The following is a 24,841-nucleotide window of genomic DNA, read 5'->3' as shown; positions in this document are numbered from 1 at the left end:
ATGAGGAGGTCTTTGGGATATCTCTGACCAACAACTTGGGAGAGGTTTCCTATACCTGGCATTGGGCTCTTCTTTGGGCAAACTATGGCTTTTGAGATGAGCATATTCCCCTGTGTAGGGTAATTACTATTAAACTATTTTATATTAGTATATAAAATCACATATATCATTTATAAAGATGATAGGCTTTCATACATCCTTTTAAAAGTATCAGCATTTGTTGTCCCTTTTGCTCTGCCTTCCCATGCTTCTTTCAACTTAAAATTCCTCCTTAGCATAAAATGTTGCTCAGGTGTAAAGAAAAATTTATAAATGGGTGGATGGTGCTAGAAACCATTATACAGGTGAGGTAACCCAGGACGGCATCCCATGTAGATCTTACTGTTAGCTTCTTCTTAAAAAAATAACTAATTAACTTATTTATCCACTTTACATCCTGATCACAGCTCTCTCCCTCCTTTCTTCCAAGTCCCACCCTCCCACCCTCTTCCTCGTTCCTCCCTCCCCTCCTCCTCAGGAAAGGGGAGCCTCCCCTTCATAAGAACCCACCCCTACACATCAAGTCACGTCAGAACTAAGCACCTCCTATTCTACTAAAGCCACACAAGACAGCCCAGCTAGGGCTGTGTTTAATTTAGAGGGCTTTAGAATTCAGGAAGCTAGAAATGGAGCTTTGATACTGAGGGGAGGAATAAAGATCTTAAGGGAGGAGGGAGAGTAGAGCACAGGTGATATAAAGGTGAAAGAGTGGGCCAGGCCATCACATCCAACTGTGCTTTGCATCTGTAGAGCAATTCATTGTATGTGTAAAAGAGTTGTTATCACATCTTTGGAATAAAGTACTTGTAGCGCTAAAATTTTTATTTGGGTGTGCCTTCACATGTCCTGCATATGCATATGTGTGAATATAGAAGGGGTCCAGAGAATGATATTGGTTATCCTCCTTATTTTTCACACCTTAATTTATGAGACAGAATCTCTGGTTGAATCTTGTGCGTTCATGGGAGGGTTTGGAAGAAGGAAAGGCATGAGAGAAATAATGTACGTTAGAGAAAAATTTAAAAGGATGAAAGCATTTCTTCACCTGAAAATCTTATAAAAGGTACCTTTCAAATGTCTTCTCTGTGCAGCCTGAAATTTTCTAATGTAAACATTAATCTCTCATAATGACACAAAATTTTCCTGTGGAATTTGAGGGGTAAAAGCAATATCAAGATTTTTTTGCAGGGTGGTTAAACTTTGAGTTAAAATAAACTTTATCATATTTTTTATTAGTTATTAGAACTCTTGAAGCTAAAATACTATACTATTCAAATGGACACTAAATAACCATGAACTGAGAGAATGAATGGGGAGGAGTAATTTTTGACTGCAAATAAATATGAATTGAAAATAGAAAAGTAGAATTCTGCTTTAAGAAGCTGGCACAAGTTCATGTGTCTCTATGTAACATATAGAACAAAACATTAGACTAAAAATCTTATACTTTTCACCCTGTTTCTGGGATTGTGTTTGATGAATTATATCAATCTAGCCAATGGACAGGACATTCTCCACAGTTGGGTGGAGAGTGGGGTCTGACTTGCACACGAACTCTGGTGCCCCATATTTGACCACGTCCCCTGGATGGGGAGGCCTGGTGGCACTCAGAGGAAGGATAGCAGGCTACCAAGAAGAGACTTGGTACCCTATGAGCATATACAGGATGAGGAGGTCCCCCTCAGTCACAGTCATAGGGGAGGGGAGTAAGGGGAAAGTGAGAGGGAGGGAGGAATGGGAGGATACAAGGGATAACAATTGAGATATAATATGAATAAATTAATAAAATATGTTAAAAAAGAAATAAAGTGATACTTCCTCAAAAATAAAGGCTAAAACTGAGTATATATATATATATATATATATATATATATATTAGACATTCTATAAAACATTCTATAGATTTGTATGTGCATCTGTGTCATGTGGCTTTTTCAGATAGAAAACTTTTCTTTAGCATACCAAGATGTAAGGTTAACAATATTTAAGCTAGTTTCAGCAAAAAACATGTATGACTATTTACTGTCAGAAAAATGGCTCATTTGGCTTCTGTGAGTTCCAGAGCCTTGACTATAAGAGCTAAGTGTGCTCCCCTACAGCACCTTGTATTTCCGCTGCCATCACAGACCCTCTGGGGTTGCCTGCTTGATGCTGCTCTTCTAGTAAACTTAAGGGTGTTTTACACATGAATGTTGCTTGTTCTATTTTGCTTTACTACCAGCTTGCTACTTGGAAAGCAGCAATGGCCCAAAACATGATGCTTAATGACAATGTGCATTAACAAGTGAAAATTTGGGTACGATACCTGGAAATATTCTTGATTTAAGAAAGTCTAAAGACAACCAAGTTAGTTGATTATTTTGAATGAGAATATATTTTGGAATAAGAACTCTATTAATATAACTGTTCAATAATTTAAAAAGAAAAACACGCAGCCATATAAGAACATTCGGCTCTATCTATCTATCTATCTATCTATCTATCTATCTATCTATCTATCTATGTAAAATGTAGGTTATATGTTTTCATTAAAAATCATGTAAACCTTAGCCATATAGTCCAGAGAATATTTCTGTTGTAATCTGAATCTCTCTCCTTCCTCTATTTTCTTCACATATTTTCTGCCTCATCATTTTTGTCTAACTTTCCCCCTGGTTTTGCCTTTCTCCTCACTCTTCATTTTCTATTTCTCTTCTTGCTACTCCTTGCATTGCTCTCATTTTTCTTCATCCTACTTCTACTTCTCTCAAATTTTTTTGTAAAGTTTGACTCATTTTACTGTTCACCTACACAGTCATGCAGTTGTGTATACAGAATAAAATAAAAATGGATAGAATAGAAAGATAAAATAAAGCATAAAAATATAATGCAATGGTCATGTGGTATCCAGAATTATGGAAATTTAGAAATTATATTTCCATCTGCCTTGGAATAGCCTTGCCTACGAGATTTGCCTCTGAGCTGTAAGCGAAGAATAGGCCATCTGGTGAATAAGGAACAAAAAACTTCACACTATTGATGGGATGGACCCATGGGTGAGGCAGTAGGATCTAATCAACATTTCTGTATCAATAGATCTTGATTGACTTGACTTCATAGAATCCATTATAAGACTGATGAAAATGAGATTTTCTTTAAAAAATTTGCATGTGCATATATAGAAATTGTAATATCAGTAGTCAGTCATGAAGGAAAGTCAGGGAAGAAACTCAGCACAAGAGCATGACGGTGGGAGATGCCATGATGGAACACTGGTTACAAGCTTGCGCCCCACAGCTCACTAAGACTGCTTTCTTATCTCGTTTAGGACCAACTGCCAAGGATTAGCACCACTTTCAGTGAGATGAACCCTCTTACATCAATCAATAATCAATAAAATGCCATACAGATTTGCTTACATGTCAATTCTTAATTGAAGTTCCCTCTTCCCAAATGCCTTTGGTTCATGACAAGTTGACAAAACAAAACAAAATAAAATCATTGGGGACACTATATCATCCATCTGTTTATCTTTGCCTGTCTATCATCTATCTATCTATCTATCTATCTATCTATCTATCCATCTATCTATCTATCCATCCATCTATCTATCTATCTATCTATTTTCTATCTATACCATCTATCTATATATCATTCATCTAGCTACCTATTTATGAATTATCTGGTCAATCATCCAAGTCTCTCTTCCTAGAAAATAAGATTTATAAAAGTAAGCCTCATAGTGTTGGCCTGTAATTTCAGTTATTCAGAAGGCTGAGATGGGAGATTCAAAAGTTCAAGTCTACCTAAGCTGGAAAGTGAATCGCAGGCCAGCATGAGCAACTTTGGAAGACTTTGTCTCAATGTAAGAAAGATCCAGGTTGAGGATGTAGCTCAGTGGTACAGTACTTGTGTAACAACTTAGAATCCCAAGGTCCAGTCCTCACTATAGAAGAATTAAGACTTACAGATGCCAAATACAAATAGCCAAAACACTAAGAATGTAGCATTTATATAATGTTTCATGGTTCTTCTTGCTGTAGGTAGTTTATTGTACACACACACACACACACATATAATATAAATGTGTATGTAAAAAATGTAAAAAGCATCTTCAATATCATTCCAAAAACAGACCAGTTCTGGACAACTGGCATAATGATGTCACCAGCAATAGATTACTATTGATGGCTTAGAAATGTGGCCTTGAAGATAAGACAGAAGTGATGAGATATGAAGTATACATCTCAGGAAGATAACTGACAAGTTATTATATAGGCGGAGAAAGTAGTGCTACAAAGGGCCCCTGCTCTGCAAAGAGAAAGCTAAGTGAATGCAACTGATGTTTCTTGAGATTGGAAATAAAAGAGATTTGATGAATTAAAAAAAAAAAGACTTACAGATGCTTCCTTCAATGCTACTTTCCTGATTGTGTTTCTTTTTATTCTTTTTTCCCCCAGAAATGGGAGTAGAAAGGATTGTTAATTAGCACATTTCTCTATTATTACATATTTTCTTTTAAAATAGTTACCTCTTTTTATTCTTCTTAGCTTTGAAACATTCATATATACATATGTTTTGATCAAATCCACTGCCTTCTAGCTGCTCTCCTGTCTTCCTATGACTTGTCCCTCACAATTTCATATGCTTTTTCTTTTTGAAATCCAGTGAGACCACGTAATGCTGCCTGTGTATGCATGAGCATGAGACCATGTGGAGTATGGGTAACCTCTTAAAGATACATCCTTGAAAAAAACTGATTCTTTCTCCCCCAGCAGCCATTACTTGCCAATGGTGCCTCAGGTAGCGGTGAGATCTTATGACTCCCTCTGTCACCTAGGTTGGGATGTTGTTTAGCTTGATCTTGAGTATAGCTTGTGTATACAGACACGGATCCTGTGAGTTCGTGTGTGCAGTGGGCCTACCGTGTCTAGGAAATTCTGTTTCACTGTACGTGTCTACTACCTTTGGTGTAGTAGAACTTTTATTGTCACAAGGGCTAGCGAGTAGGGATGAAACTTTTGCAAGAGTGTGAGTTTAATTTCTCCATGCTCTACAACTCAAGTATGCAGTCCTATAGACAACAATGCTCTACTATCAAGCTCTAGTGGGTAACTAAAAACAACAGTTGCTTTAAATGCTTGTGGGGTCTGTGGAATCCCAGCAATCAAACACATAACTCTTACTCGGCACTGGGCTTTTTGTTTGATAGTTTACGGTACCTGGGAGAGGCACCATCCTTGCATTATAAGGTAACTGCATTTAAACTCACTTTACACACGTATGTATTTTAGGAAACTTCTACAGCAGTAAGTTTCCATATGACAGGTTATGTCTTTAGTATTAGTTACTCTTCCACATACTCTCCCACTCTGCTTTCTTCCCTTGCCCATTTAACCCTTCCCATTCCTCTTTCCTCTTTCATGCCATTCTCTTGAAATATTACCTCATTGTCCTTTCCTAGTTTTGTGGCTTCTATGTGTACTCCAGTGCAAGCAAATATTTCTACAGAGTCTCTACATGAGAGAGAACATGTGGCATCTATTCCCAGAACCCATAGTAGAAGGAGAGAGACAGCTTCTTGAATTTGTCCTTAGACTTGCACACATGCACCTAGGTGTGAACGTGGCCTCCATTCTCCTACAAATATTCCCCTCTACACACAACTCATACAAATAATGAATATTTTAAAAGTAAGGGGAAAAAAAGCAACATTTCCTATAGACCAGGAAACTGATTAGATCTTGAGGAAGAACATCTGTATTTACTTGGGAAATAAAGGAAGCTCATGTATAGAGCTCTCATTTCAGGGAGGAAATCAGTATGGAAGAGCATCACATCCCAGAATCGCATTATGTTTTTCATCATTTCAAAGAGTTTTATCAATTGGTTACACCAAGTTATGTTATGATGTTTAGCCATTTCACTTCTTGATTTTTTAAAAATATGTTACCCTTTTTTCCCTCCAAGCCCTTATATGTAACCCCCTATGCTTTTTTTCAAATGCATGGACTCACTCGATTTTAAAATAATTCTTCTTACATACATATGTGCATATGTATACTTCCTTGTTCACTGACAATTCTAAAGAACCAGGACATTTGCTCTTTCTGATGATGGAAAAACCATCACCCTCCCTCACTATGTACTGCTAGATTTTTGTCATCTTAAATTACAGCATTTGATTTTGATGCTATGACTTTATTCTGAGAGAATATATAAACCAATATTTTGAAAGGATTCATGGCATTTAGAATTTTCTTAGTTTTGTTTTTGTGTCCTACCTGGCAGCATTCTAACTGCTAATAAGCTGAATACTAGATTCAAGTCCTTTTCCTTTTTGAAGATGACAATTGTAAATGAGACCTGTAGACACAGACTATCCCTTGGCAACCCACAAAACACACATTTTTACACTTCAACAGCCATATAAATAAAACAAAACAGATGTTACTAAGCTCTTTTTTTAATCTATCAGGTCATTCATTCCCTTTTTTGGTAACTACAGCGAGAGCATTATGAGAGAAGATAATCCATTCATAAACAGATCCTGAGAGCACAATAAAGGGAGTTTTAGAAACTGTACTTGCAGTTTGCACGCTATTATATTACAATAGATTTTTCAGAGTTTATCTATCTGTACATGGATTTTTTTCTCCAATAGTATATAATTAAAAAATGAAAATAAATGTGTTTCAATAAATGGAAACAGATTTTCAGTGCTGTTGAATGTGTTCTATTCCCTTTTGAATAATTACTATTTTTCACACCTGGCATGTGCTGGATCACAAGGGATAAAAATAAATTAATATTAATTAATTGAGATGAGTGAGTCATGATCATGGTCAAATTTAATGAAATAGAAGCAAATTATCCAATAAAACCAAGGAAATGAAAAGCGGTTCATTGAAAAGATAAATAATATTGACAAGTCCTTAGCCAGATTAGTCAAAAAAAAAAAAAAAAAAAGAGCGAGAGAAAGGCCAGAAACTAATACAATTACAGGAGAAATGGAGACATTAGTATAAATACTGATGAAGTTCTAAAAAGCATAAGAACATGTCTTAAAAATGTATGTCCGTTTATTTTGGGAATCTAAAAGAAATAGATGAATTTTTATGTGTATGATCTGATAAAGGCAAATCAAGATGTGATAAAAAATTTAAACAGGCTTGTAACAAGCAGTAAAATTACAGCAAAAAAAAAAAAAGCAAAATAAAACAAAACCAAGTAACAAAGTAACAACAACAAACTTCCCCCAAACTCCAAAATAAAAAATACCTAATTCCATATGAAATCACACCTACATTCTTCCAGACCTGAGACCATTATGTTAAATAGGAAACGAAAGAATGTTTCTACATTGTCTTTTACCTAGATACCAAAGCCAGATACACACACACACACACACACGCACACGCACACGCACACGCACACGCACATGCACACGCACACACACACACACAATTACAGACCCATCTCCCTGAAGAACATATATGTGAAAATATTCATTAAATATTTGCAAACTCAATTCAAGAACACATTCAAAAGATCATTTATCATGATCAGGTTGTTTTTATTCAAGAGATAAAAGACTTGTTAAAAAAAACAAATTCACAAATAGAATATACAACACAAATAGACTCATGGGCAGAAAATATATACAACTGCCTGAACAGATGCAGGAAAGAAGTCTTTGACAAATCCAAAAGCCCTTCAGAAGAGACAAGAAATCCAGGGAGCACAGCTGATGTAATAATGGCTATATACAGCAAAGATGAAGCCAACATCATGCTAAATGGAGAACAACTAATAGAATTTCCATTACTTTCAAGAGTAAGGAAACAGTCTTCTTTCTTTACTCTGATTTGTTATAGCACTTGAAATTTTGGCCAAAGCAATAAGACAAGAAGAAGAAATAAGCATCATATCCCTTTGCACAAAAGGAAAAAAATGAAAATAGAAGGAACATTTCTAAATTTACACAGGTAGTACATGACTTTGCCAGGAGCTGAACCAAGGATTCCCATGTAAGATTCTTGCACAGTGCTGCTCCATCACGGTGAAAGGTTTACATCAGAAAACGGAAGTGAAATCGTTTAATATATTTATTGAAAGCAGTATGTGTATGTACATGTGTGAATGAATAAGATTTTGTAAAATCAAAGTTTAGGTAATTTGAAAGAACGGGCCAATAGGAAAGTTTGTTGTAAGTGACCCTCAAATTTCCATTTATAAGCATTTAAAAATTAGATTCCTAGCAGATGGAGAGATAGATTAGGATTGCTTGCCACCCTCGCAGAGGAAACAAGTTTAGTTCCCAGAACACACATGGTCACTTTCAACCAGCCCTAACGCCATATCCAGGGAATTCATACCCATTTCTGACCTCCACTGTTACCAGACATACATGTAATGCAGAAACACACAAGTACACAAAAACATTCATACACATAAATAAAACCAATTAAAATTATACTTTTGATTTCAGTAGGTAGTCCAGCCAGTAAAGACTGAATTTGATCCGCCAAATCCGCAACAAACAAACAAAGCCTGGCATGGTAAGACACATGTCCTCCTAATCTTCAGAGGCATAGCTGGCTGATTTGTAAGGCTTACTGGCCACCTAACCTCACCTGCTTTTTGGCTTGCAGGCAAATGAAAGACCTCATCTTTAAAAAACAAAGTATATGATGTATAAGAAATGACAGCCGGATATTGTCCTCTGGCCTCCACAGTCTCCGATTCCATAGTCCCACCTCCACCCCTGCCTCTGATTCAGTATGAAGATTCTTGTTTTGTGAGTTAAGAGAGACAGCCTGAATATATTGCAGTATTCTACGCAAATTCTCAAAGCAAGGTTTGAATCTTTCACAAGATTCCTCTTCTACAACATGGAGCCTGAGGTCATCCCTCTAAGCCAACAGTTTGTTTTCTGTTCCATTATGATTTAGTAATATAATAGTCTGAGAAGGTTTGCTTGACTTTTAGAAGATTATGATCATTAAAGTATTAATTAATGTGAAAGATTTTAATATATTAAAACTACTTTATTTTACTTATCTCCTCTCCCTCTTCTCCCCCTCTCCCTCCCTCCCTCCCTCTCCTCTCTCTCTCTCTCTCTCTCTCTCTCTCTCTCTCTCTCTCTCTCTCTCTGTGTGTGTGTGTGTGTGTGTGTGTGTGTAACGGTCAATAAGGGGTATGTATGTCATGGCAAATAAGTGAATATCAGAGGAAAATTTGCAAGGTTCGGTTCTACCCTTCGGTGTGGGTTTCGGAAGCAAACTCAAGTAGTCAGGATTGGCATGCAGTGCTTTTAACCAGTGAGCTGGCTTACTCTTGCTAAAACTACTTTAGAAGAATATGGTCACAGTTAGCATAATTTTTCCAGCACCTTCATATTTGACTTTACAGTGTTCACTATAGTTAAAGCAATCATAAAGATTTAAAAATTTATTATAATTTATTCAGATTGCATGCCAATTGATATCCCCTCACTTGTGTCTTACCGTTTCCAGTCTCCTGTCCTATTCCTTTCCCCCTAGATCTCTGACAGAAGAGGATCTCTTCCACCACCATATGACCACAGCCTATCAGGTCTCATCCAGATAGCCTGTTTCCCCTTCCTCTGTGTGCCTGCCCAGCCTCCTCACCAACAGGAAGTGGTTAGATGGGGGTACCAGAGTTCATGTCAAAGGCAGTCCCCACTTTTCTCACAACCATGGAGAATGAGCTGTCCATTGGCTAGATCTGAACAGGGGTTCTAGGTCCACTGCATGCATGATTAGTGCAACTATTTGTGCAGGCCCCCCTGGGGCCAGATCTGCAAGCTTTCATGATTTCCTTGTGGGGCTCTGGGACCCTCTGGGTCCTTCCATCTCCCCATTCTTCCTTCCATACCAATCTCAGCATTCCACCCAGAGTCCAGCAGTGAATCCCAGCATCTGTCCTGATCCCCAACTGTGTGAGTCCTCTCAAAGGACATCTATGTTGGGCTAATATCCGTTTATAAGTTTGTATATACCATGTGTGTCTTTCTGGGTCTGAGTTACCTCACTCAGGATAATCATTTCCAGTTCAATTCATTTACCTGCAAATTTCAAGATTTCCTTTTTTTCCCCCTCAGAGTAGTAGTCCACTGTGTAAATGTACCACAGTTTCTTTATCCATTCTTCAGTTGAGGAACATCTAGGTTATTTCCATGTTCTGGCTATTACAAATAAGACTGCTGTGAACATAGTTGAGCAAATGTTTTTGTTGTATGGTGTAGCATCTTTTGGGCACATGCCCAGGAGTGGTTTAACTGGGTCTTGAGGTAGCACTACTGCTAATTTTCTGAGAAAGTGCTAGATTGATTTCCGAAGTGGCTGTTCAAATTTGCACTCCCACCATCAATGGAAGAGTGTTCCCTTTTTCCACATCCTCGCCAGCATGTGCTATCACTTGAATTTTTTATCTTAGTGATTCTAACAGGTGTAAGATGGAATCTCAGAGTCATTTTGATTTGCATTTCTTTGATGACTAAAGACGTTGAGCACTTCTTTAAGCATAAGCTACTCAGAAACTATTTCTTTTTAAAATTATATTGTCTTCCTTCATATTACTAATAATTATACAAACAAAATGTTTCAATTTTCCCATTAGTTAAATACCTTAGCAGAATATTATGGTGAAAATATCTCAACATGTGTGTTTGTGGTATGTTAGATGAAGGCCTTGTCCTTTATGAAAAATGAAGAAAAGCAGTTGCAACTGTTTTCTTTTTTATCTTTCTCCATTTTTCATCTAAGTGTCCATGAGTGAGGTCACACATAAGTTTTTCTCTCTAATGTCTCTAGGCTATCAGCCTCATTACTTGTCTGTCTGTCTGTTTGTCCATCTATCTTGTCTACCTGTCTTTGGGGTACTAGGGCTTGAGCCTAGGTCTTTTCATCTGATGGGCAAGCACTCTATTACTGAATTATACCCTCAGTGATATTTTCATCTTCTATCCTGAACAGGAGTTTTTTCCTAAGTTACCTAGCAGGCCCATGAATTCACTCTGTGACCCTCTAGGCTTTGAACTTATGATCCTTCTGTATCTGCCTTGTAATAATTGTGGTTACAAACCAAGGCTGGTAGGCACGGCTTCATTTTGAATCTTTAAAGGTAGACATTATAATTGTAATATCCACCCTGAACTTTGTATAATTATATGAAAAATTCATGAATTCAACTAGACTCTTCAGGTATGTAATTATATAAGAGTACTATTTCTAAATATAAGTTATTTATGACACCACAATCTGCTAAGATATTTTTGACAATGCAAAAAGAGAAATGATATTTATGCTTGTTTATTTTACTTTTCTGTTTCGGCATTGGAAGTCTAAAGATTTTTTTCAGTGAAATTTATTTTGTTTTTAGAGTCAAAATGGCTACTGCTAGATAAAACTAATTTTACTATATTGCTTGTGGGGAAAGTATCAATAAGCTAATCTGATTGTCCATGGTCATACTACCAAGGAGACAGGCACAGGTGCTTTCATCTATAGCTCAGGACCACTCTGTCTCCCCAACCCGGTCACCATTCCCTCCGAGGTAAATATGAAAGATTTCTGATGATGATGAAGGAAGAAGTGGCATCTGCATAGTCTAATGTTTTGTTTTGCTTAAAATATCCAGAGGCCACACCCCAATTCTGATCATACTTCCCCAACTGGAAAAGTGTGACCTCTGAGTCATCACCAATGGTGCACACTGATCCTTCTACTTCTTGGAGCTTCTCTGTGAAGATATTGACAATTACTTCATTGTGTGGCAATGGCTGGCACCAAATAGACCTTGCTCCTATCAGGCTGTGTGAAGACAGCAAGCCTCAGTCAGGAAACCTGTCAGACTTGTTTCTTTTCTTGTCCCCAGTGACTGTCATTATTTACCAGCCTCCCAGTCCTGACCTGGCTGATAGAGATCAGATGGTGACTGGATAGAAGCCTCCCCAGTCCTGGGTCCATGATGTACGCGTAAGTACTCAGCTTTTCTCAGTGAGTTGACAATGGGGACAGATATTTTCATCTGGAACAGGTTAAGCACTTTTTGACTGGCAGAAGTTATCTTAACTATATGAGATTTGTGTGTGTTATTGTTATATTTGTGTTGAAATCCTGTCTCATTGGTTTTTGAATGGGATAGCAACTACAGAAATCCCAATGTGATGTTTTCTCTCTAAATGTGAATTATATGTCATAATATTTTAACAGTATTACATTTTAACATTAAAAAAAAGCTTTATACTTTGAAGAGAAAAATATTTAACATAAATCTTGGGATTTCTTATATGCTTAATATGATATGTTTTTAATAATATATTAGTTATTGAAGTATATTATGGGAAAACAAAAATACAAATTGAATAAGAGATAACACTACTTTTTTATTTGTTTCATCCCAAGTAAAAAGGTGACTACAATTGGATTGTTTGTGCTTAATTTAAATTATCCCAGAGTTGGCTAGTTTTGTTTCATTTTGTCAGTCACTTTTTCTGGTACCCTCTATAAGTGAGGCAATGACAAAAGCTACAGTTACTAGAAAGTCGAACTTGGTATTAAGAGGTGATTAATAAACTGCACCTTGATGCCTAAATGTGACATATCATATGAATGAAATGATTAAATCAAAATACTCATGTAAACAGTTATTGAGTCAAGAAAAACTTGAACTTTAAAATATATGATCACTTTTTAACCCAATAAGAGGAAACTTATATAGTAGTATTCATGCTATTGATTTAGACTAAAATGAATAACTGATATGTGTTCAGTGATTTCTTCCAATATTCTATATAGTCCAAATGTTATCTTTCTTATCTTATCTTTCAAAGACATGTTTAGTTCATGTATAAATCTCCGATGTGTCCATTGATCAATGTTTTAGACATAATTCTGATTTTGTAATCCTTGATTATTTAGTTTTGAGTTTGTCTTCCACGAATACTTTAAGCATGCGGATTGTCATATTCTTTTTATTTTTTTATTTTTAGTCTAACCTTGCTTTCTCTCTAAATAAGGCCAATAATAACTTGTAACTGACTCCCATTGATAATAACCCTCTGTAGGCTAAGAAAGCAACCAAAAACCTACCCGACTCTCCTTAAAGGAAATGGGGCATTGTTTTCTTAAGGTTTCTTCCTGCTGATTTGGGACAAATAGTACCTTTGTGGGGGCCCAAATAAAATTGTGGAAATGGTGGTCCAGCATTTGTGGTCCAGTTTCTAAGTGTTGAGGAATTCCAGGCTTAACAAGAGTCCTGTGTGGGATAGTCTGAAATGCTGCACCAATTGGGATTGAAAGCTTTCTTTGGTAGTGTCCTGGGAGCTGTCTTGTTCTGATTCGGAACAGCAATTGAAGCACTTGGTGCTGGAACATGAAGGATACAGGATGTCAGTGTCCAGCACGCTGAGAGGAATTCATCCTGTAAGGTCTGATCCAATGTCACTATCCAGTTCTTTTGTTTTGAAAGCATATAATTTCTCACAAGCGTGATACAGTCCTAAAATTATAAGTGTATAAGGTGTGCGTGATGCACAGAACAACTAAGGCTGGATTTTTGCTCTTTGTATGAGCAGGAAAAAGACATCTGTAAATCTTCATTCATGCAATATGAAGAATGGCATTTAATAGTAATTCATAGGGGGTGATTTAGCCAACAAGAAGCATTGTCTTAAATGATAGGTTCTTTCTGTATTTTCCAACTTACCAATACCAGCATGAGTCCAAGGAAGAATGTCTATTTCATGCATAAGGATGGCCCAGACAGATCCTATTCTAATAATATAATCCACCATAAGAGTCATGCTTTTAAATATAAGAATGTATACTTACTATTTAGCAAAATAAAATATATAGCAATGAATATGATATTTTAATAATTTCAACTTAAAGAGACATATCAAAGAACTAGAAGTGCTCATCCACTTTCACATCCAAATTCAATGGCATGCCTTCCTAACAGCCTGGGAAACATGGCACCATCTGTACTCACTTCCCTACTCTGAACTTTTTACTGTCGTCTCTTTTCTTCTGTGAATGTTTTCATTATACTTTTATTATACTCTTCTGTCTACCCTGAATATTTTTACTATACATTGCTAGGCTGAAGCCTCCTCAGATTTGATTCAGAGTGAATAGTTCTGAGTATTGATGTCTGGACAAGAGGTTTGTTTTGTCTTTTTTTTTTTTTTTTTTTTTTTTTTGTTAACACAGATATACTACTAGAAACTGTGGACTGTTCATAAAGAGAGTATAAGGTTAGTTAGTGAATTCATTGAATTGGTTAGCAAAAGTATTTTGCCCAGCGAGTTTCATTTCAGATAATAAAAGAGCAAGAAAGCCACAGCTTTTTAGAAAAGGTTCCAGCTGAAATTGCTGTGAAGTATAAAAGATTTAGATAAACCATCCCAGAGGCTGGTTGTCTAATTTTGTTTCACTTGACCAGTCACTTTAACTGGGACCCTCTACGCATGAGACAATGAAAGGAATTATAGTCACCAGAAAGTAGAACTTGGTGCCAAGAGGAGGATTAATAACCCACCCCTTGATGCCTAAGTGGGACATATCTAAAAATTATAAGCACGTGAGGCAATAACGAATGTGTGCTCCCAATCTCTTTAAAAGCATTTCCCTTCCAACTAATAGAAATTAGTTGGACGGAAAATAGTATATATTCTATGTTAAGAACACTAATTAAAATCACGAGACGTTAAATACAATTCCAAGTAGACGCCAAGAATTATCTAGTTCAATGTGAATGATTGGTTTATGAAGACTTTTGGCAGCAGATTAACAACCCCTTACCTTCGTCATGAGAGTTTGCTGCAGCACAAAATCTTGATAAAGGGAGAGATGATGTTCCTCTTGCTCCTGACTTGTTTCCTCATCTATAAGGAACGTGTCTTCTCACATTTAGTGAGATCCCACAGTCTTCCTTCATGAGACTAAAGAAATTTGCTAGGAAATTGTTTTGCTCTACACTGATATAATAGTCACTCCTGAAGCACAGCAATTCACTCCTAGCACACATAAAATAGTGACTATCTGCTGAGTGAAGTCTTAATTGGCTTCAACCATGTCTGTCCTGGTAAACAGAATGTTCTCTGTATTTCTAGTACTAAACGTATTTCCTATCTCATTGTAGACCCTCAAAATTTGTAAGTTATTCATGACTACATATTACTAAAGATAAGCACAATTACTGAGAAAGCAGGAAAGGTTATGACTAAATGAAACTCTCAGGTTTATGACTCATAACTTATTAACAATGCTTATGAGATACTCAACACACAAAAATTCAGAAGGTTAAAAAGCTTAACAATAGAGATGATTTATTCTAAGTAATCCTGGGCTGTTCTGCTGATTTGAACTTATCATTGAAGAGAAGAAAGAATCAAATAAGTGTTGATTAACTAGATTTTGGTTTCATTTATCATTAATTCAACAAATATTGATTACAATATACTAGTAATACAGTATACACACATTAAACAGTGACTTAAATTATCTACACACATATGCTGTATATATCTATCACATGTACATACATATAAGTACAAGATTATATAAAAATAAGAAGGTACATACTATATATATATATATATATTCTGGTATTGCAGAACTAAAGAGGAAAGATGATTGAAAAAAACCCAGACAAACAGAAGTGAGTCAAAAACATAATAAATGTGAGATGAGGGTTGTATACTATTTCCCTTGAAAATAATTTCAATTCACTTTATTTATTTACCTGCTAAGGTCAAATTTTGTGTTATATGTTAATATTTTGTGATAGTGGTTGTCAACCTTCCTAATGCTAAGCCCTTTTAACAGTTTCTCTTGTTGTGGTGACTCCCAACCATAAAATTATTTTTGTTGCTACTTCATAATTGTAATTTTGCTACTGTTATGAATTGTAATACAAATACCTGATATGTAGGATTTCTGATATACAGCTTTATAAAGGGTTGTTTGAAGCCCCCAAAATGGTTGTGACCCACAGGTTGAGAAAACTTTAACTACTGTTATTGTTTCTTTATTTGCTCAAATGATACTCGAGAAGACCCAAAATCAGATTTTAGAGGTATTCAACAAATGTAGACAAAAAATGTAGAAACAGGATTTGGGCCAAAATCTATTGCTTAGGGTAGCCACTTGCAGTAACTCTTAAAAATAGTATTTGTCAGGGAATAATTCAGGACAGGTTCTCCTAAGCTCATGGTACTATAAAGATATTTAAAAACAAGTAGAAATTTTTAATAATTTTGAAATATAGTCATTTTTAAGACTGAATTATTTATTGTGACACATCCTGAACTTTTCGCATTTGAAATAGTTTCAAAATCCAAGTTCAACATGAACTCAAGGTTATATCAGAGGCATTTGAACTTGTTTCAGATTCTGTACATTACATTGTTTCAATTAGTATATGATAAACTCTTGATCACAAATACCCTGTTTAACATTCAAGACTTTTTAATTTTTCACAGAATTTTAATGTTATAATTAAATGCTTATTATTGCTCAGAACTTGAAAACAGGTGACTTTGAGATAGTCAATAATTTATATGACATAAGAATTAAGTAAGAAAACAGCCCACATTTTGGATACCTTTTATATTATAAAATGAAAATGAAGTAAAATACAACATTAGAAAATGTGAAATTAAAGATGGTATGAAAATTAAAATCATTACTGTCTTTGTAGATTGAAATCACTATATAGTAGCAATTTCTTTTTTTAATTTTTATTTAAGTAACTTATTCAGATTATATCTCAATTGTTATCCTCTCATTTGTATCTTCCCATTCCCCCTCCCTCCCTCCTCCATCTTACTCCCCTCCCCTTGGTCTGTGAAAGAAGGGATCTTGTCCCCTACTGTAAGATCACAGCCTACCAGGTCTCTTCCTGGTAACTTGCTTACTCTTCCTCTGAGTGTCACCAGATCTCCCCATCAAGGAAAAATGGTCAAATAGGGGGCACCAGAGTTCATGTCCGAGAAAGTCTCTGCTCTCCACACAATTGTGTAGAATGTGGTGTCCACTGCCTATATCTAGATAGGGCTTCTAAATTTACTGCACGCATTATCCTTGGTTGGTACAGCAGTTTGAGCTGACCCATCTGGGTCCAGATCTGCCAGCCTTAATGGTCTTCTTGTAGGTTCCTAGAACCCTCTGGATTCTTCTATTTCCCCATTCTTCCTTACGTCTCTCACCTAGAGTCCCAATAGGAACTCCCAGTATCTATCCCAATCTCTGATTAAGTGAAGACTTTTATGGGACATCCCTGTTGGGCTAATGCCCAATTATAAGTGAGTATACACCATGTGTATCTTTCTGGGTCTGTGTTAACTTACTCAGGATATCATTTCTAGTTCCATCCTTTTGCCTGCAAATTTCAGGATTTCCTTGGTTTTTAATAGCTGAGTAGTATTCCATAGTGTAAATGTACCACAGTTTCTTTATCCATTCTCCGGCTGAGGGATATCTAGGTTGTTTCAGGTTCTGGCTGTTATGAATAAGCTATGATTGAGAATATGTCCTTGTTGTGTGGTGGAGCATCTTTTGGGTATATTCCAAGGAGTGGAATAGCTGGGTATAATTTCTTATAGTTCAAATGTATTAAGTATTTTCCTAGTCTTGTTTTATTTTATTTGGAACGTAATATTTACAGTGTCTAATATAACATTCAGAATACATAACTTTAAAAAGTTAACCATCAAAGTAGTTTCAGTGCTATCTGCTATATTTAAAATGTTGGCTTAGATAATGGTATGCAAAATAACGTTGAAGATACATGCCAATAAACGAGATATGATAAAGCGTTTTGGCAAGAAATAATGCCTAGTAATAGAAAAAGAAACTGTAAAAGAGAGTGCAAGATACACGTAGGAACTGTAAGGAAAAGGAAACCCAGCAAATCCTTTGATCTACTGGATGGCAAACAACTGCATTGATTCATATCTCCTCACTCAGACCATCATTGGTGGATTCTTGTGTTCCATCTCTCTCTCTCTCTCTCTCTCTCTCTCTTTCCCTCTCTCTCCTTTCTCCCTCCTTCCCTCTGATGAGTAAGCAGGTAGAGGATGTAGATCAAACACAAATATCAAGCCGCCAGAAAAGCAATACAAATCGAAAGAAGGCAAAAAAATAAAAAGAAGGGATGAGAAGTGGAGAGAAAAGAGGAAGAGGAGGAGAAAGGGGAGGAAACACTTTTATCCTGGTGATGAATGTTTTTTTAAAAATAGATTAAGAGTTGAGTCTTTTATCTGGCTCCCATCTTTTGCACTGAACGTATTTCAGTCACATACACAAACCTGAAGAGAGGGCTGAGGGCTGATGCGTCAGCGTAGATACCGCCTCGAAACTCCATCAAAAGTATTGCCGTAAGCCTCCTCTCTCCGACATCAGTGTGGCATTTCCGGCCCCACCGTCCATGACCTTCTTGCCTGTCTTCCCTTTGTTGTCATTTATCATTCCTTATCAACCTACTTCCGGGTAGCTTTGTGTCTGGGTTGTACCTTTATTTTTGACCCTAATCTTCAATTGCTTTCATGTTCTTTGCCACCATTCGGACAGGGAAAGGAATGATTAATTTTATTTCCATAGCTTATATGCCTTATAGGTAAAGGAATAATCAGGTATTGTTGTCATAGCTTATATGTCATATCACATGCTAAAAATACAGTAACCAATGTGTCATTACAGTTAAGTGGGGGGGGGGGGTTAAGTGAGGCAAGCATCTTCATCACAATGAACAGAAACATTTTCTGCAAAGTTAACTCAAAAGAATGTGTCCCCTGGGGTGGGGGGGACACAGAGCTAAGTCAGTGCCTTCCATCAGTCACTGTTTTGAGGATAACTGTTTTGGGAACTGCTAGTGTATTTCACTCTTTGGCCCAATCATAACAGCAAGCATTCGGTTAGCATTTCCTACTACGTAAAAATCTATTGGTTTTAATCTCAACCCATTTTGCTCCATCTTTTTCCTGTTGACAAAAAAAAAACTTTTAAAAGAACATTAAACAATATTCATAGATAAGTTGTAGAGATGTGGCGTCATATAATAAATGGCTCTTTGCTATGTTTAGGAAATTAGGGATGCGGAATCATCTCAGTTCAAGCTTAACCATCATCCTCCACCCCAGAGACATAGAAAAAAAGAAGGTTTAAAAAAACCTAATGAAGAATTCAGGAATCACTAAAATGTCCAGTTAGCTAAATTACTAAGAAATCGCACTATTAGCATGAGTGTCTTCTTATCAGTGATTTCATACAATAAACAAGGCATCGTTACATCGTTCTTGGTGCCCAGAACTGGACTATCGGTTTGAGTGGTGTGCTGCTTGTGCATTGGAGTAATTGCCTTAAACAATAGTTAGAATGGAATCAAGTCATTAGAACTGCACTTTCATTGATTCACATTGTAGTGTTGAGAAAATTAATGCTGCATTTGAAATGTTTAATTGTGTACTGCATTGGAAAAAATACAGGGAAGCTTGTTTCAAAATCTCATGATATTCTGGTTTGTTGTTGTTGTTGCTGTTGCTTTGTTGTTGTTGTTTTGGTTTGGTTTGGTTTCGGAGACAGGGTTTCTCTGTGTAGCCCTGGCTGTCCTAGACTTGCTTTGTAGACCAGGCTGGCTTAGAACTCACAGAGATCAGCCTGCTTTTGCCTCCCTGAGTCCTGGGATTACATGGTGTGCCACCGCACACAGCAAGAATCTCATGATACTCTTAATGAAAGGCCAATATTAATTAATATTACTGTAACTATGAAATAATGTATTTTATTGTGCTTACTGTAGCTTTATTTGTAGCCAAACATAAAAAGTTGATTAACAGATTTTTCAAAAGAATATGGAAGAAACCACAAGTTGATTTATCTGTGGAAATACAAGTCAGACCTATCTGAATATAAAACCAGTTTAAGACATTCTCACAGGAATAAAATCTCACAGATCTGGGCATGGTTGTGCATGCCTTTAGTTCCAGCACTCAGGGAGGCAGATGCAGAGGCAGAGGCAGGCTAATCTCTGTGAGTTCAAAGCCAGCCTGGTCTACAAAGTGAGTCCAGGACAGCCAAGGCTACACAGAGAAACTATGTCTCAAATACTTCCCCTCCTCAAAAAAAATCCAGAAGTCTAAATTCAACTACCTTATTGCTATTTCAGATCCACATGGCATGATTTTCTATAATTTGTATAGATTAGATAATTTTATCATGGCAATTAAGTATCAGTGAATCCCTTAATGTATACTCAGAAATCCAAAACTCATTCAAGAAATTCTAAATATAAAATTTAGTTTGAGTTGTGTGACTTTTAAATTACTTAATGAGGCATATTTTAAAAAAGAAAATGACAAGAATGGCAAGCTCTTAGGTTTCTCTGTACATAGCCTTCTAAGGTATTCATTATCTCTTACACGTGACCTTTTAGCAATGTGACAGGGAAATTCTGGGACATGTTAATCTTGTTTATTTAATATGCAGATTATGTGAGTTATAAATGAGAACACTGATGATCTCCTTTATCTAGGGCACTTATATCTTAATTACAGCTCCTCCCTCTGTACTCGATTGCAAAATACTAATAAAATACGAATCTCATAGGCAGACGACCATGTAGAAAGCTAAGTGCAGAACACCACTGCTCATTCAAAATAATTGCATTTTTTTGTCTTGTAGGCATAGTATTTTTTATTAATTTATTCAGATTACGACTCAATTGTTATCCCATCACTTGTATCCTCCCGTTCCTCCCTCCCTCCCTCCCGCTTTCACCTTATTCCCCTCCCCTAGGTCTAAGACTGAGGGGGAACTCCTCCCCATCTATATGGTCATAGGCTATCAAGTCTCATCTTGATAGCCTGTTTATTCTTTCTTTGAGTGCCCTGAGGCCTCCCCACCCAGAGGAGGTGGTCAAATATGGGGCACCAGAGTTCATGTCAGAGTCAGTCCCTGAATAATTGCATTTTAAATGTGTGTGTATCTGCATATGCGCATGTGTTGGTATGTGTATGCTTGTGTGTGTTTACTTATTTTGCCAGAAACTGGATAGCAGTATTCCAGTCCCTTCAGAGTGTGGTAGATTAACATAGGAAAATAGAACCAAGCCAGTATTTGTTTCAACTTGGAATTTACTGCCACTGGTAGTACCTTATGTAACCAATCTTTGAGTAGAAACAACATATTCATGGTCTTAGGGACAGCATACAAAAACTCTTCAATGTTAATATAATTTTCAGGAAACAGCATGATTGACAGTCTTTATAGGTGACAATTTTGGTTATGTTGTCTCTGGAATTTCCCAATCTAAGTCATAGGCAACAGTATTTTATTTCTCATAGTAAATTATTTCTTGTATTTTAGGTCAGACTGATTAATTTTGGTTGTAAGATGTGGACTTTATTTTAAAAGATATTTTACTAAGAGAACAACAAACTATTTCACACAACTAAAAATAATACACGAAAAGAGTTGATATGAGAGATACAGATCCAGTCAGCTGCGCATATCATATGGAGGGAGACAGGAGACTTGAGATGCACTTTGCTGTAGTTTCACATTTTTAGTTATAGTTTTTATCAAGTCAACTTCATAGTTGGTAGCATTTCCCAGAAATAAGGTGAACCTAACTCCATGTCTGACACATAGTAATTAAGAACTAATAATAATAATAATAATAATAATAATAATAATAATAATAACAACAACAACAACAACAATAATAATAACAATAATAATAATCTATGAGAGCATCCCTGAATCAAATCACGATCGCTGCTGCTCTTACATTTTGCTGGACCACTTGAGTACTCGTGTCCCCAGGCACAGGATAGAAAACAACAGGGCTTCCCATTAGAGGTTCTACTTTAGGTAGGAAGGAGGTGAGATGTTTACTTTCTCCACTATGACCCTCCAAATACTACGGACCTGAGTCCGCTGTGATTCATATTCAGAGCTGGGGTGTTTCAAGTCACTAATATTTTCTATGTGATGGCTACACAAAGGCATTTAAAAAGCAGAAGTCTAAACTCCAGACGTCACAAGTAAATGCCATCCATACGTGGAAAGGAAAGCAGCACACAATCTTGGGCTACAGCATAGCGGACTATAGGAAGCAAATGGGAAGGACCGAATAGAAGTAAAATGACACGCAAGCTGCCTTTGAATAACCACCTCAGGAACTGTCTCCTCCATTTGTATAATCTTTGTTTAGCTGCTCTAGCATTACTGAGTTCTTCTAACATTTTCACATTTATTAGATTTAAGAAACATTCGGAGAAATTTGACATAGGCCAGTATGTGTACATTATTAGTATTTGATTAACTGTTTGTGCTGTGATATTTCATAGATTTAGGAGGTTGTGCTCAGTGCTCACACCCGAATCTTTTGGGATTATTTTGCACAGCTCCTTCCTGGCTGGCTTTCTGCACAGTGGCGGTTCAGTTTATGAAATTCCGAGTTGTTCCTTCGGCGCCTCTGCTTCGGCTTTTCCTGGCTCTTGTCAGTGAGATGCTCTTTGGGATTTCTTGTTTTATTTGTCTTTAGAGAAGCCATACATGACCCTAAACATGCTAAGATTTCCCTGTTATAGGAATATATGAATGACCTCCATTTCTTCTACCAATTTTCATTATAATTAAATAGATAAATAGGTCGCTTTTTGGCTATTGTTAGTTAAATTTGTTTCTCTGACAATTTCATACATGCATATACAAGTTTTAGGTTATCCTGAGCTACACAATGAGATCTTATCTCAAAAAGCAAAAGAATCAGAAAAATAGAACAAAGAGAGAGCTTTGCAATGCAAAGGCCGGGACCTAAGCACTTTAATAGTTGATAAATAATTAAGCAAGAGTAACTGGGAGACAAGGTAACTTGAATTCTAAAATATTTTATTCTGTGACTGTACATATAAGTAAGTAATTATACACACACTCAGAATCATATCATTAAGCTAATATCTGTGAGTGTAATTTTGGTACTTAGAATGTTATTTCTCTCACTGGTGTTTGAGACTAATTGCTTTACCAGAAGGAAGGGGGAGAGAGGGGGAAGGAATATGAGGCAATTAACCACTTAACTTAAAAAGCAAAACAAACAAAAAACACCTTTAGTTTATCCAAAGGAAAGCCTCAGCAACATTAGCGGGAGCTGAGGTTTTTAAATTGGACTTTCATGGGAAAAAAAAACAGCCTGATTTAATAAGCTACAGTGTTGCACTGCCTTAGGAAGCAAGTGCCTACAGATTTTGCTGATGTTCACTTTTCACGTTGAGTATTCAAAATTGCCTTTGAAATGAATATCACATATTTTTCTGCTGCTGTTATCTTGCCAATCTCCATGTGTGTCGCTATGTGTATGTACGCCTATGTGCTAAGGGGGATTGCTAGCCTCAGTTAACCCCTGCAAGAGACATAATTAATGAGGAGCGAGACCTATTCGTGTGCATGCCCAGAAATGAAGCCTTTCTTGGCAAGAAGCAGGGAGGATTGTGGCCAAGCGGAATCTCTAACTCTTATCTGTGCTCCAGCTTGAATACAAATATGTCAGGACATGTGTAAGACACTGGAAGACTTTCCCCTCAGGGTTGCTGTGGTGAGAACATCTGATAAATATTTATGCTGCACAGAGAAGGCTATATTGCATTTAATTTACATTTGGTTATTTACAACTCTTTAGTGTTAAAGATAGTTAAATATTTAAATCCTCTTCTTGATGGGATTTTTATCTGAATCATTAGGTTTGGAAGATTCAAATTAATCATGCTGTATTTTCTTATAACAATTTATTAGCACTAGAAATAAACAAAAATAAGCCCAACGAGACAGTCATGCAAGAATGATCGTAAAGATTTAAGTAACCTTGACACGGATGATTAAAGTGTTTAAATAGACCTAACGAAGTATCTTCTCATCTGTTCTTAAATCCTTGGTTAATTTTCTTTTTCTTTCATTTGCTGAGTCAAAACAACACACATATCTATTGGAGATACATCTTGGCCTCTGTTTCTAATTTTGAGAGACATCATTTTGTTAACGTAAAAATATTAGTTTATTTTTATTTATTTATTTCAATTGTTTACAGCCTGATTGCAGTCCCCTCCTTCCTCTCCTCCCAGTCTCACCCTCAGGCCGCTCTTTCCACATTCCCCCCTCTCCATTTTCGTAGAGAAGGGGAGTCCCCCATGGAGTATCAGCCTACCTTGGCACCACACATCACCGCAGCACTAAGCATGTCTTCTTCCACTGGGGCCTGACAAGGCAGCCCAGCTAGGGGGAAGGGAGCCAGTGGCAGGTGACAGAGGCAGAGACAGCCACTACTCCCATTGCTAGGGGACCCACATGGGGTCCAAGCTGCACATCTGTACACTATGTGTAGGGGTCTAGGCCCAGCCAATGCTTGCTCTTTGGGGATGGTTCAGGCTCTGTTGAGCCCCCATGGGAGCAGGTTAGGTTTATTCTATAGGGTCTTCTTGTGGGTTCCTTGACCCCTATGCTGGGCCTTTCATTAGGCTGTGGGTCTCATAACAGGTCCCCACAGGCCTTTCATACATACATCATTTTGCTTGGTGTCCTCATCAACTCCTTGCCTCCCCTCTTCTTCTCCTTCTCCTTCTCCTTCTCCTTCTCCTTCTCCTTCTCCTTCTCCTTCTCCTTCTTCTTCTCCTTCTCCTTCCCTTCTCCTTCTCCTTCTCCTTCTCCTTCTCCTTCTCCTTCTCCTTCTCCTTCTCCTTCTTCTCCTTCTCCTTCTCCTTCTTCTTCTTCTTCTCCTTCTCCTTCTCCTTCTCCTT

At 36.9% G+C, this 24,841-nt stretch overlaps 1 protein-coding gene across 3 annotated transcripts in view; it reads left to right on the top strand.

The window, feature by feature from the left end:
• LOC311585386 (transmembrane protease serine 11F) overlaps positions 1-24,841 on the top strand; it is an 84,069-nt gene that overhangs the window by 10,370 nt on the left and 48,858 nt on the right. For all 3 annotated transcript variants that reach the window (XM_084760533.1, XM_084760534.1, XM_084760535.1), the window contains exon 2: positions 11,920-12,020. In XM_084760533.1, coding sequence (XP_084616659.1) covers positions 12,010-12,020 — 11 coding nt within the window. In that variant the 5' untranslated portion in view covers positions 11,920-12,009. The remainder of the gene's footprint in view (positions 1-11,919; positions 12,021-24,841) is intronic.

The sequence above is a fragment of the Acomys minous genome, assembly GCF_964271855.1.
Source record: "Acomys minous genome assembly, chromosome: 15".
NCBI classification, from domain to species: Eukaryota; Metazoa; Chordata; class Mammalia; order Rodentia; family Muridae; genus Acomys; species Acomys minous.
This window is presented reverse-complemented; position numbering and strand designations above follow the sequence as displayed.